Source organism: Scatophagus argus, chromosome 8 (genome assembly GCF_020382885.2).
Source record: "Scatophagus argus isolate fScaArg1 chromosome 8, fScaArg1.pri, whole genome shotgun sequence".
NCBI lineage: Eukaryota > Metazoa > Chordata > Actinopteri > Scatophagidae > Scatophagus > Scatophagus argus.
The window spans coordinates 6,013,915-6,028,599 of record NC_058500.1 but is presented as its reverse complement, the minus strand read 5'-3'; the positions used below and the strand labels follow the sequence as shown (position 1 = coordinate 6,028,599).

The 14,685-nt window shown below is 44.0% G+C and overlaps 1 protein-coding gene across 7 annotated transcripts in view; it reads left to right on the top strand.

The window, feature by feature from the left end:
- Positions 1-14,685, top strand: part of camta1a (calmodulin binding transcription activator 1a) — a 264,990-nt gene that overhangs the window by 231,080 nt on the left and 19,225 nt on the right. For 6 of the 7 annotated variants that reach the window (XM_046396757.1, XM_046396762.1, XM_046396760.1 and 3 more), the window contains 5 exons: positions 1,315-1,468; positions 5,847-5,987; positions 7,028-9,342; positions 10,678-10,804; positions 11,427-11,561. In XM_046396757.1, the coding sequence (XP_046252713.1) occupies positions 1,315-1,468; positions 5,847-5,987; positions 7,028-9,342; positions 10,678-10,804; positions 11,427-11,561 (2,872 nt within the window). The remainder of the gene's footprint in view (positions 1-1,314; positions 1,469-5,846; positions 5,988-7,027; positions 9,343-10,677; positions 10,805-11,426; positions 11,562-14,685) is intronic. The other variant, XM_046396764.1, reaches the window with a different exon arrangement.

The window sequence follows — 14,685 nt, the reverse complement described above, 5'->3', positions numbered from 1 at the left end:
ACTGCCCAGACATGTTGAAAGTAGTAGTTGTTGATATCATTTGGGATTTTATTTATTTTTATTTTTTTCAAAGAAGTAATTATTTCCTTAGATCTGATTGCCCCCAACCCCATCCCTGTCTGATAAAAGTGGAGAAGAAGAGAGAGAGAGGGGAGGAGGTGTAGTCGTAGATTAATGGTACACACTGAGAGGGAGCACAGACCTACAGTAGTGGTGCCTTGATTTATTTACCACTTAGTACTGATGAAGCTTCAAACTGCAGTCACACACACACATGTTGTCACAGCATTTTTCTTTATCAAGGCCTTTGTTGGTTTGTCGATTCTTGCGTCTTGTTTAGTTGTGACTGCATGCACGCATTTAAGTCACTGGGCCTCCTTTTCGTCTCGTTCATTCATACATCTGATGAGAATTTTTCATCCCTATATATACCTGCCTTTACCTTTATACCTGCTTATAGTTGGCAGCTTACGGGTCACTTATAATCAGTGCAGTTTTATTTGTTTCCTAGGCATCAGTGTTGGGATATTGTGCTGTACTTGTGAGCTCATGTTTGTGTGTGCTTCGCAGCAGTCAGATGTTTAGAATAAATTGGAAGCGATAAGGACTGAAACGGGAGCGTTCCTCGTGTGAGACTATGCCATGCTCAGTAATCAAAGCTTTTCATGATTACAGAAGCGAATTGATGTTACTCACACCAGCACAACATTCCTTTAAGCACTACCTATTATTCATAAGCTGTCAATTTAGGGAATTTGCAGAGGTAACCCAGTAACAATTTGTAGCCAGCAAATTGTTTAGTTTTGACTTGGTAAATACAGGCAGAGTTAATTGAGGGCATCAACTCAGCATGTGGGAGAACTTGACAAAATGCCATAAGTGTGCTACATGTGCACACACTGTAATTATCACACATGTGCACTTACAAACGCACATTTAACTGGGCACATACGCTACATCTAAGCACACACACATTAGGAGATAGAGGGATGCAGAGTGCCACATGATGACTGAGATGATTGCAAATTTCTGATCTCAGATTTGTTCTCCCTGTTTGTGTTTTGGGTTCTGCATTTGCTGTTCTGTTCTTCTGTTGTGTGTACATCATCCAGTGTTTCTTGTTCAGAAACATTTTACTTCTCACCAACCAGCTGGCATGTTCCACATAAAAGCCCTCACAGCTGAGCCACAGTATCTTTGTGTCACTACCGCTTCTTGCTGTTGTATCCTTATGAAACGGTGCTTTTAGACAGACAATCCTTGGTATTATCTAACCTCACCCTCCCTCCCTCTGTCTTTCTGTGTTCCCCACAGAACCCTGATATTGTGCTCGTCCACTATTTGAATGTCCCAGCCATTGAGGATTGCGGTAAACCATGTGGTCCGATCCTGTGCTCCATCAATACCGACAAGAAGGAGTGGGCCAAGTGGACCAAGGAGGAACTGATTGGCCAGCTCAAGCCCATGTGTGAGTATTTGAATAATCCCATTCAGGATTATGTATTCATCAGTTTCAACTGTCATGCATAGCCTTTCTTTCATAGCCTTTAATATAGACGGTTGCTGTCTCCTCTAAAAGGGTTTTAATAGTCTTCAGTTGCCTGCTTGCATGGAAAGACTTAACATAGCGGCTGTTGTTCTTGTCTTAGGATTTAATGTCCGGTCCTATTAGCTGATAGCTGGTACACTTAGTGCCCTCAGCACCTCAGTCAGAGCGCATTTTCAGTCAGTCAGTGTTCCTACTTTGTTATATGAGTGTGCGCTCTTCCTGGAGCCGTCTGCTAGTTATGGGTCAAAGTTCGGCTCTTCCCCCAGACCTCTGGCACCACTCCGGCCAGGCTGAGAGTGCGCCTCCTCTCTGGCCCAAGAACGAAGTCAAGGCAGAGGAGGGCAGCAAGCTGTTTATTGATTCATGTTAGTGCGTGGGAGCAAGAATGTCTGACTCACCAGAAATCCCCCCCCCCCCACTTCTTCTCTGACTTTCTCTGTCTCTCTCCCCCTCAATGGATTGATCCTTGTTGTTATCAGCTTTTACTAAGGCTCTGTGAGATGCACTGTGTTTTTATGAGTCTCTAGACCTGCCCAAAGATTGAAGCAATGTTTTGGAAAAAGTCAGGGTTTGCCTGATGATGATGATAGCCAAATGGAGAGCTTGTCGTGCACTGAACATCATCTCTCATAGAGCTCTTAAGATACCTTTAACAACCACACTGTGATTTGGGTGTGTCTGGCAAGGGCCAGCAGGGCTTTGACTGATATTCCGATGGCCAATTATTGGTGATGTGGCCAGGTGAAGAGGAACGTGTCAGCAGCTTTACAAGCGCACACGCATGCTGGCTGCATACTGACAAGGCAGTCAAGATCATCACTGAAGTCTTGGCTACATTGTTATCCTCCTCACTGCTTTGTTTGCTATCAGTTTTAGGTCATATTTTAACACAGAGCCTTACCTCAGGTCTGCTTCTCAACAACGGCCTACTGTATTCATTACATTTGTGGCTTAATGTAAAAACCAAGCGCCATTTGCAGTAATGCGTAAAGTCATTAACTTTGGGAGTTGTTGGGATAAAGAGGGTGAGTGTGAGATGCCTTCTAGCTGCCAGGCTACATGAGGGGGCTACATAAAGAGCAAAAAAATCCCTCTCCTGCTTTCCTTCTTTGCTCTCTGTCTTTCTTCCTCTATCCTCTCTGTCCCTCTCTCTATTTCTCCTGGAAGAGCCAACATGTCAACACAGGCTCAGCGATGGAGCAACATTGCCATCTAGTGGTACTGTGAGATAGCCTTGCGATGAGTTGCGATGAAGTCATGCTGTATTATCTATGCATTATTTAATCTTAAATTATACATTAGATCTTAACATAGAGCTTTTTTTTTGGTTTTTTTGGTTTTTTTTACCAAACTGGCCTATTGTTTTGGTTTTTTTTTCATTTCACAAGAAGTTTCCTTGATTCTTCAGAGGCTGAATAGATTAACTGGCAGATTCCCTTTTTCCTTTTACCAGGAATGTGAAAAAAAAACTTGCATGAATGCAGCAGAGTACAGAACAGTATGTTTGACACTGGGTCATGTAAGTAATGTGTGGCCATATGCTGGGAAGTTGCTCTTACATAATGACGATGGTACCTATTTCACATGCTGATTTTTGTCAGCAAACCCTCAGTTTAATGTCAAGTACTTACTTTTCCCCGAACATTGTCAGCCTTTGCAGTATAATTGCCCTCTTCCGTCTTGCTCTTCCCCTTTGTTATTCTGTTCACGATATTTCAGTGCGCAAACCATTTGACACGTCTAATGATACAAAAAAACAACAAAGGAAAAATGTGGATTTCATGGATCAGTTGAGCTTATTCTGTCTCCCAGTGACAAATACACACACAGACACACTCGTGTGCTCAGTCACAAAAACTTTCGCATGCACAGAGGCTCACACACACCAGTTCAAATATGAGGCTTGTGAAACAGCGCCTTGTCTGACCTCTTCCTCCTTAACGCCCTGCGGTCTTTGATGAGAAAAAAGAAGAAGCAAGAGGGTGAAGGAGGCATCAAGAGACTGGCTTCACTACTCAGTCACGCTAGAGTTCCATAGACAAGGCAGCCAGCTTGATTCACTCTTTTGGTCTAATGCTATAAGCACGCAACGCTCTTTCCAGCTATGCCCCTAGCCTGCTGACAGATAGCGCATGAGCGGGTTTAACAAACACTCAGACAGACAGAAGGCCTGTCTCCAGGCTAGACAGACAGTGGCAGGGATGAACAGACAAACAGGGCTGGCCATCATATAAACTATTGTACACCACTGTCCCATATAGTGCCCATTGGCGCAGAGGCAACCAGATGGGATATGCGTGTGTCCTACAGATCATCTTTGTTTGTCATTAGGGCTGTGTGATGCTGCTCATGACAGGATGCAGTCATCAGGACGATGATGTGACTGGGTTGCTGTTTGGTGCCTCTGCTGTTGCTGCCACTGGGATTAAACCTAGTGGCACTGCTCCTGTCATGTCTGCTTTGGAACATAACCCTCAGTGAGAGGAGCAGACAGGCAGACACGGTGGTAACTGTACGTCAACAAGCCAGAGCCACCGGGGGTGACGCCCGTCTAGATGAGGCGGGCTGTGGCAATTCTGGCATGAGGGATCAGGGCAGAGGAGAGACAAGATTGTTTGGACAAATAGGGATGGCGCTACATGGTAGATGTAAGCTGTTGTATTAGGCTCTCACTCTTGCTCTGTCACCCTCTCTGAGTCAGATCAGCCAGCTGAATGGATGAAGTTCTGTCCTGCAGCCTCCCTGCTGTCTTTGTCACAGAAGGGGATTCATGACAGCGATTTTAGTATGCCTGTGGCCCTATCATATTTGTGTCAGTAACACTAGCCTCATCTAATTTGTACTGTTGCATTACACATTGTCAGGAGGTGAGTGGTGACTCACGCCACTCTGTCTAATGGGATCTCCAGACAGACACAATTATTTGCTCAGTAATTATAATGACATTAGATGGAACTTTCCTGTCACATTTGGTGTCCAATCCTTTTTTCAGCTCAGTCACCCTAGATTAATGGCTGAATAAATCTGACTTTATAATAGATCAAAATGAATCCTGTTTATGTTTCCATAAACTGCCACAGTGAGTTGTCTGAGGAGTGTATGATCTTAGCCTGATCACAGCAGTTCTACTGACATCTGCTGGTGACCAGCCTGGATTCTGCTAAAAGATCTTAAAGCTTTCAAGTCAGATCCTTATCACAGTCAACCAATCATGTTCTCCTGCTTATTTTCACTTCATTTTAACTGGCTCTGTCTTTAATCTGCATCGCCCTCACCCTCTTTTGCTGTTTCCATTTACTTTTATCTTATATGCAAACAGACATGCACTAAACAGATTCCCATTGTTTTTCATACATGCTTTAAACCTTACTTTTTTATATACCTCTCTTGCATATTTAACCAGAGGAGGTACTGAAGTGCAGGGAACTTGAATTAAAGTGGGCTTGATTTTGTTTGATAGTCTAAATATGCTTCACTTCTGAAATAATACCTTTTTTTCCCCGGTTGAGAGCCTGAGCACTGCAGCACTCAGTGGTGTCTCCTACCACCTTACAGCCTCTAAAACCACTATTTGTCTCATCAAAAGTGGTGGCTGCTTGGCAAGTGGAGCGATGAAAAGTATTAGGAGTTGCTAGCGAGGTGTGACTGAGGCAGGGAGAGGAGCTTCACAGGAGAGAGCCTCTCTACTTTCCTTACCAACAGATCCAGCAGCAGCTGGGTGATGTTCCTCCCTAGAGGCTTCCCTTGTCAGAAGAGAGTCACAGGTTGGGGTTAAGGGTGGAGGGTGAAAGGATGGGGCTTGGTGTCACCTTCAGCAGAACTCACAGAGGAGGAGGCCATGGACTTGCAACATACATTCGGACATGGGATGCAAAGAGGCACAATAGAGAATGAACAGTGCAGGAGACTTGACAATACAGTGAAGGGAAACTAGAGAACATCAGCTGTTCTGGAGAAAAGATAACAATTAAGAATTATTTCAGTATGAAGGGGAAGATAGGAGAGAGTGCATGGTACTTATGTATAGTGAGAGCTAAAGGTACTGCTCAAATTCTACTAATGAAACTACTGTACCATTTAACCTGAGGCTAGTCAGTGGGTTGTTTGTTTTGCCTCAGGAAATAACAGAAATATTCACAGCTACCATGATAACTTTGACATTTATAGAGGTGTCCAGTGAGCAGCATGAGGTATACTGGCAGATAGACAGGGAGAGCAGAGGGTGGGGCGGGGGGTTGGCGTGGCTGGTGGTCTGTTGGGCTGGCTGACATCTCTGTCTCCTCCTCTCTCCCGGCAGTTCATGGCATCAAGTGGACTTGCAGCAATGGGAACAGCAGCTCTGGCTTCTCAGTGGAGCAGCTAGTGCAACAGATTCTGGACAGCCACCAAACTAAGCCACCTCCCCGGACTCATAACTGCCTCTGCACGGGCACCCTGGGTAAGGGCTAGTGGGTGGGGTGGAGTTTGCTCTCAAGAGAGAACTGGACAATTCAGCAAGAGTATCAAACACGGCAATAAAGGCACTGTTTGCTACATGGTAGATCCACTAACTGTATGTAAAGATGGACCACATGAGAGCTCCCCAGAAATTAATCCAAAATATTATGATCGCCCCCTGGTGACCGGCTCCGGCGTAGGTCATAAAACCAAAACCCTAACCCTAACCAAACTAGAAACTCTAAGTATATTTCAAATACATTTTTCCAAAATATGCTTTCTGTAATTTTAGGTAGTTCTTATCACACTGATGTATGTTCAAGTGTTAATCTTTCTAATAAGTTCAGTTTTAATTAGTTCTTTGTTACTATAAAAAGGGTTGAAATGCCATGATTGACAGCTGAGTCTTGCCTGGGATTGAGTCAGTGGGTATAAGTTAGACCTCAACTTCACCATCCAGTCACTACAGCAAAGAATATGGCTCCAAATCACATCACCAGAGCGAGATGACATTGCTCGTATACAGGATAGTCTCAGCTTTTTTGTACAATAGAAGGAAGTGGAGACATGTTGTCCATCTTTATGTATGTCAGTGAGTAGATCCAAGAAGATGGTTGAGGACAACTGGTACTGGTGTATAGTAAAACTGAGTTTCAGGGTTACTGGCTTATTACTTTTGTTTACTGATGACTGTGTTATAGCCATGTCTGAAATAGCCGAGCTGTTTACTAATTTTTCAAACCAGTTACTTTGGCTAACTGTTGATGACTTAAGGTGATAAGCCATTGCAAAACTCCCCATACGCTTCACTCAGTGTGTACTAAAAATAAAACCTTTTTTCATCCCCAGGAGAAAATCACTTTAAATAGGCTGAAAAATAATGAAATAAACATATCATCAATCTTTCTCCCTGTTCCTTGAACACCAGTATTGTCTACATCTTTTTATTCTTAATATGAAAATCAATAGCATGCATTTGTCTTTTCTTTTTCTCACCGGTCCAATTCCCCAACCTCTTTTGCTCTGTTTCTCCTCGTGTAGGTGCAGGGAGCAGTGTGCACCACAAATGCAACAGCGCCAAACACCGCATCATTTCCCCCAAGGTGGATCCTCGCTCCGGTGGCTACAGCAGTGCTCACTCTGAGGTACAAAACAATGATGTGTCAGAGGGGAAGACCGAGCACAGTGCCCATGGCGGTGGAAAAAGTACTGGGGGAGGAGGCGGAGGGGGCAGCGCCAGGGAGAAACGCAATGGCAAAGTCCACAAGCCCGTCCTGCTGCACCAGAATAGCACGGAGGTGTCATCCACCAACCAGGTTGAGGTCCCTGACACCACTCAGAACTCCCCTGTCTCCATCAGTAGCGGCCTCAACAGCGATCCAGACATGGCTGACAGCCCTGTGGTGACAGGGATGAGCCATGTGGCCTCTGTCATGTCTGGCCTGTCCCAGAGTGTCTTTATGTCGGAAGTCACTGGAGACCCCGTCTACAGCATGTCTCCTACTGGGGGTCCCAACAGTCACCTGATGGGTGCAGACGCTACTTCCCAAGGCTTGGTGCTGTCTGTGACTTCTGATCGTCACAAATTTGCCTTCCCCAGTGGAGGAGTAGGGGAACCTGGGACTACTGCCACAGGAGACAGTCTGTCCATTCTGTCTACAGCTGGAGTGTCTGAGGAACTGGTGCTCTCCAGCAGTTTGGACGCTGGAACCATCAAGATCCCAGAGACCAACATGAACTTTGATCCTGACTGCTTCCTCAACAACCCCAAACAGGGCCAGACCTATGGAGGCAGTGCAATGAAGACAGAGGGCAACTCTTCCTCAACCTCATCTTCATCTGCTGGCAGCAGTAGCACCAATGGCAGTCTGCAGCGCTCCCCCACCATGTCAGACAATGGCTACACCTTCAACTCAGCTTTGGTAAAGAATATCAAGACGGAAGACACATCCTTCGAGCAACAGCTGGCTAAAGAGAGTGGCTACCAGGTGGGGGCAGTAGTAAACTGTGGCAGCGGGGTGTCTGTGTCATCAGGTACTGGTTCAGGCCAGGCTAACCTTACTCTGACCCCAGCAGGCTCCCTGCTCCCTTCTGGTGGGGGTTTGAGTCCCAGCACCACCCTGGAGCAGATGGATTTCAGTGCCATTGATGCCAAGCAGGACTATAGTTCCAGCGCTACCACAGTGAGCTTTGGTCAGGCTATGTCCAGTCCTCACATGCAACACCAGAATCGTTCGCCCAACTTTTTCCTCCAGGATGCCTCTCAGACTGGCCAGGCTCAGCAGGGGAGGCCCAGCATGGGCCAGAAAACACATTTGATGGAGCACAACTCCCATGACTCTGGGACTTATATGGGTATGCAGGTGGTAAAGACGGACTCCCCTGGCAGCAACGGCCACCTTCACCACCACCACCAGGCTCACCAGACTCAGCACAGGGCCAACTGTAATGGAGGCTCACCCACCGAGGGGCCCGGTCAGGCTGGCTCTCTCCAGCTGCTACAGTACCAGGGGACGTTTCCTGGGCTGGGTGCTGAGCATGAGGAGGTGGTGGGTTTAGAGCAACCAGGCAGTGTGAGTTCAGCTCAGGCTGGAGCAGCTGAGAATGGAACTGAGAATCTACTCAAGCCAGGAGACCACATTCAGGCCTGTGGGGCAGGAAACGGAGAGGGAGGGGGCACAGAGCACTACCTGCGACAGGCCTCCGATGGTGGTGGAGGAGGGACTGGAGGTGCAGGAGAAGGGGTGGCAATTCATAATGGAAACAACAACGGTGATGGCAGCAACCGCTCCCAGCAGCAACAGCAGCTGCAACCCCTCCTCCAGGGCACAAGTATGGTCCAGGGACTCTACAACTCTGTCGGAACCCACCAAGGCCTAGGTGGAACGGCTGCTAATGGAGGAGCAGGAGGGACGGGCATGGAGATCAGTCTGGATCACTTTGATATCTCTTTTGGTAACCAGTTCTCTGACCTCATTAATGACTTCATCTCAGTGGATGGCGGTGGAACCACCATGTCGGCTGGAGGAGCCCTATATGCTCACCAGCTGGTCACATCCCACAGCTCTGATAGTCAGAGCGCAGCTGGTGGGGCCCCCCAGCAAGGCCAGGAAGATGGAGGGGCCAGGAGCTCTGGCTACAACCCCTCAGAGCTCTGTCTTCAACCCTGCTGCAGCCCTCAGTCTCTGAGTGGAGGGACTGGAACAGGGGGAAACACAGGAGAGGCAGGCTCATTGTCCTACATGAATGTAGCAGAGGTGGTTTCTGCAGCTGTAGCCCAGGGGATGGGGATGCTTCAGGCCACAGGCCGGCTCTTCATGGTCACTGACTACTCACCTGAGTGGTCCTACCCTGAGGTGAGTGACACCACATCGTAATTATTATTTTTTCACAACCTGTTAATGAAATAAATACAGATTAGAGTGAATTGATGGCTTACTTGTAAACATCTATTAGATTCTAGATTTGTAAATTATTTTAATGGACAGGTCAGATCCCTTCACCATTTTCACTTCCAACAAACTGCTTTAGATAACATGCTCCAAGATTTAAGTTTCTTTGAGGTGTTTTTTTGTTATTTCCCTTATGTATGCTTTCTTCTTGTAGAGAGAAATATAAATCTTTTTTGATGCATAGGGAATACTAATGGAAGTCATTTTAAACCAGTCTATCTCACTGAAAGATCATGCAACAGTTTATTTTTCAACAATTTAAGAAATGTTTTGTTTTCATTTCTGCAATCAGAAAGCTGAACTCCTCATAAAAGAAATGTTTGTTGTTTATGTTTGTTGTATGTTAAAAATGTTAACTAATATTTTCTTTTATTTATAATGATAATAATGAAGTTTTTATCTAGAATTTAACCAGATTAGACACTAAAGAATAGAGCCCTTTTTAATAAAGATCCAAATATCTTATATATCACAAAATGTCACATCTCTAGCAATGAAATTAAATCTGAATTAGTGTGCATTAATAACACGCTTTTTTGTTAGTCTGTCATAATTATGGGAAACTCAATAAATCAAATCGTCATATTTAATTTGCCATGACATAAATGTCCATAAATTCAGGATGTAGGATTCACCTAGTTTCTGTTTAATTTCTTCTTCACTGTATCAGTAGTGTGTTCAAATCAACACAGTGAAATCCACAAGACAGAAGGACTGATGTGAAATGTTCCTTCTGCCACAAAAAAACATCAATGGAGTACAGAAGTCAAGTCATGTTGTCTATATAAGAGGATAATGATCGAATGTAAAGTAGTAGTCCTTATGAAAGTAAGGAAAATGGAAAAGATGTGTGGCAAATTCCATGAAGAAAATTATAATAACAATAATAATAATATGCAGACCTCTTAATGTACTGTGCATCAAGCTCCCCTTCCTCATCAGTCTTCTGATACACAATCTTTCAGTATTACAGTTATATTATCAGCAGCAATATCCTCTTCCAACCTCTGGAGGGCAGAATAATGTTTGCTGTCAGTAATGGGTGTAGTGGGATGATGTTTGTTGTCCACATGATGGCAGCAGAGATCAGTATAAGGAAGCTGTTTTCTTTTCCTTGGTGTCATTCTTGTATTTGTACTCCAGGTGGCAGGATACAACAAATAATGTAATCAGGCCTGCTCAAATTGGACTTGCCAGGTGTGATATGAGTTTGTTTTATCAACCCGTCCCCTCTTTCAGGGTGGAGTTAAGGTGCTGATCACTGGGCCTTGGCAAGAGGCAAGCTCAAACTACAGCTGCTTGTTTGACCAGATCTCAGTCCCAGCTTCCCTCATCCAACCAGGGGTGCTGCGCTGCTACTGCCCAGGTAAGACAAGAGAGAGCTCACAGACACAAATCAGAAAAGAAAAGGATGCTTACACAGAGGTTCCGCAGATGATTCATGAACCAGGAGCTGAATGTATGTTCAGCTTTACTACCGACGGGCCAATCTCTATCATCAAAAAAATATATATTAAAAATATCTATCTATCTATCTATCTATGTTATCTTTCTTGTTGTTTTCGAGGTAAACAATATGTAGGTGATCTGGTTATCAAGGTTTCCCTTGAACTGCCAAGTCAGGTCAATTTTGTAACAGTGACTAATGCTTATGTAAACTAAATGTTTAGCTGTAGCATATTGTTAAGTCTTGTATTAAAACTTACTTTATCTGTCAAATGTGTGTTTACTCAAATAAATAAAAGGTGTGACAGGTCAAGCTGGATTGCCATCTCTTGAGTTGCTGTAATGATAATAAATACCGTTGATATTAGAATTCTAATGCAGTCATGTAATTTAAGCCCTAAATTATAACTATTTTTTGTTTACTCTTGCAGTCTTTGTGCATGAAAAGCTGAGCCAGCCAAACCAATAAAAAGACCATGTAACAGTGACTTTGTGTGTATATTTTCTCTGTACTCCATTCTCATTATCCTGTCCCTCCTCAGCCCATGACACGGGTCTGGTGACGCTGCAGGTGGCTGTCAGTAACCAGATCATCTCCAACTCAGTGGTGTTCGAGTACAAGGCCCGCGCTCTCCCTTCACTGCCATCATCTCAGCACGACTGGCTCTCACTGGATGGTAGGGTTGTTTTTTTTATTTTGTTTTGTTTTTAATCTTACTCGTAATCTTCCTGTCTGGCTCTCCAAATCTCCTATGGCCTTAATTTTGTCAGTGTTGATTAATGACCTACTGGACCACCATGCATGACAAATCTTCACTATAGCTTTGCTTTTGTTACAACCTATTCAAATGCATTAGCTTTCCCTGGAGCCAAACAAGTCTGCAGGATATTGTTAACTGCTTAGGAAACTATCAAAAGATGAATTGTGACATTACATGTTTTATTCACACACTTAGTAAAAACATGTCATAGGCAGTTTAATTCACACATTGTTTTTTCAGTTTGGGTTCAATTTTGGTTGGGAATAGAGTTGTCAGGTATCAGAATTCAGAATGAAGTGAGTACAAAGTTAGAGCAATAACAAGACGATAATGAGTAGAATATAAAATATTGTGTTTCTTGCCATAAAATATGCTGGTTCTTTGATCCTTGACCAAACATAATGAATGATTTGGCTTCTCCTTCACAGTATGTGTTGATTCATTGTGAGTAAGAGCTTTCAGAATCTTGTTGTGAGTTGTTGAAAAATGGTTTTTGTGGGCTGTACAGTAACTCAATATTTTCATGTTATTGTCTCAGAAACTCTCACGTCCAAATTAATAATTCTGAACAAATTTCTCTTAAAAAGTAATATGATGAAGTGAATTTTCTGTTACACGTGTGAAGAGTTGTGTCTAATGTGCTGCTGTAGATCACAGTTCATTTCAATGAATGAATATCTGTTGCATTTGTTATCATCATTATTATTAGATTGTAACAAATGTGACTTTGCATAATGCTGACATATTCTTAAATATATTAATCTCAGTCTGCTATTCTGAGATTTGCTAATAAAATTAGCATATGTCATATTTAAAACTTTAGGTCAGTTCAGTGAGTGAAAATTGTCGTCGTCACGTCTTTCCTTCGTTACAATAAGCCAATGGGAAAGATGTTGTGTGTGTCTTTATTTTTTTGTATCTGCAAATTACGTTATGTTCTTTGTGTTCCCCGTAAAGTGAAAAATCTTTTGTAAATCAACATTTTAGAGGTCTCCATTATCGCAATAGGTGCTGCAGGCTTGGCAAATTTCCATTCACTTTAAATTCGAACGAAGTCTGTGAGTCACAACACCCACTGTGGGCATGTTCACCAGAATGTAATGAGTATGTAAGCCACTGTATGTTTGTATATGTGTGTGTGCTGCCGGGGAAGCACTGCTGCAGTGCTTCAGCACTGACAGGATAAAGTAGGGCACGGTGAAGCACAGGCTCACAGGACAGCTGCATTGCAGACGGCCCTTGAGGGAGTGGGAGTGAGTAATCGAGAGCTGGCGGCTCCCATACACGGCAGTACCGGTGGATCCCTCCGCCATTCATACCCTACTGCCTCACTGGCCCATTCACAGAACCAGTTAAGGAGGAGCTGACTGTCTCAGAGAGAACACAGCCCACCCTATTACCTTACTTATATTAACCCGTTGCCTGCTGTCTCCCGGCTGTTTTGTTTTAAAGCAGTCTGCGGTCTCCCGTTTCAGGACGACGGTGTTAAGATTGTATTTTCACTTGTAAAATCTGGCAAGATTTCAGCTTAATTTATCTCTCGGCCGCCTTTCCAGCTGCTGGCAAATCATTTGTCCCAACAATTATTAAAGAAGTCAAGTCAGTTTTATTTATATAGACCCAGAGTCACAAGTCACAGTTGGTCTCGAGGGGCTTTACAGGCTGTACAACATATGAGCGAGCCCAGCAGATGTCATGTGTAAAGTGAAAAAAAAAAAAAGACAATATCTACAAATTGTGATGACAAAATTACAGATATATCTAGACTGTATAGCATAAATGAAAGTATGGGTTCAGGAGGACGCCCATGAGATTTGGGTATCACCACATTGGTAGAACCTGAGCAACATGGCCTCCTCTCAACCATGGAGACCTGAAAGGAGCATAGATCATCCAAACACAGAAGAGACAGCACTGCATTTACACAGATAGAAGAGACAGACAAACACACAGAGGGACAATGGGACATAATAGCATGCAGACTAGGGGGAGAGAGAGAGAGAGAGAGAGAAAATGACTGGATGAATAGAGAGAGAGAAAGAGAGGTTCCTGATGGTGCAGCAGAGAGGAGCCTGAAAAGAAAGCAGTAGGAGGGGAAACTAGAGAGAGCAGAAGACGGAGAGGCACACTGGTCGGAAGCTTGTGGGAAGCAGAAACAAAAACAGCTTAAGTAGGGGGAGGCGCACTAGTTATGGGAAGTTTGTTTATTGATTTCTCGTCAAGACTGGGACCTACCCGCTGTCAAAGACTTTGGCAACAGGGTTAAGGCCTGAGGCACTGAAGGATGAGCACTAATTTAAAGTTATGGTGAACTGGAGTGAAATTATTCCAGAAGTAAAGGGCAGGATAGAAAAGGGTCCTGCAGACTGCTGACTTCTTTTGAACTCTTGGGACTGACATGAGTCCTGTATTATGAGAGCACCGAGCGCTGGATGGGCTATGAGATCAGATGGATATGAAGGGACTGGACTACAGACACTTCATGTAGAAAAAACACATTTGCAATATTGTCAAAACAGCACAAAATAAGTTAAAAACCACAGAATCGGCAGAATGTGACTTATGCATTAAATGTCTGCGTGCTTTGTTCCATACCTGTGCATACAAATGACGTAACATGACAAGTTGACGTTGGCACCAGGTGAGTTTTTTGTGCACAGGGTTGGACAGTCACACCAAACGGATTTGGAAAGATTGTTGAAACAAGACTGAAACAATGAACTCGAGCGATTGTTACTGGTGTTGGGAGATGTTAGTCTTCTACCAGGCGTTGATGCTCTTCTGGGATCCTTCTGATGCTTATAATAAACGCGTGTATGACCAGCAGCTTTAGGACCACCGCAGTGTGGACAGCGTCTCTGGCGCAGAGAACACTTTACACTTCATGTGAGTTAATAGGTCTGCAGAAGATTTTTTTTTCCTCTCAGAAAAGCACGTGCTTGGATCTTTTTGTCATTGTTTACCCCTTGTTATTGCATAGAAATCGAATTTCCATTGCGGGATCTAGACCATTAAACTTGTTTCAGAAGTAGGGCAGGAT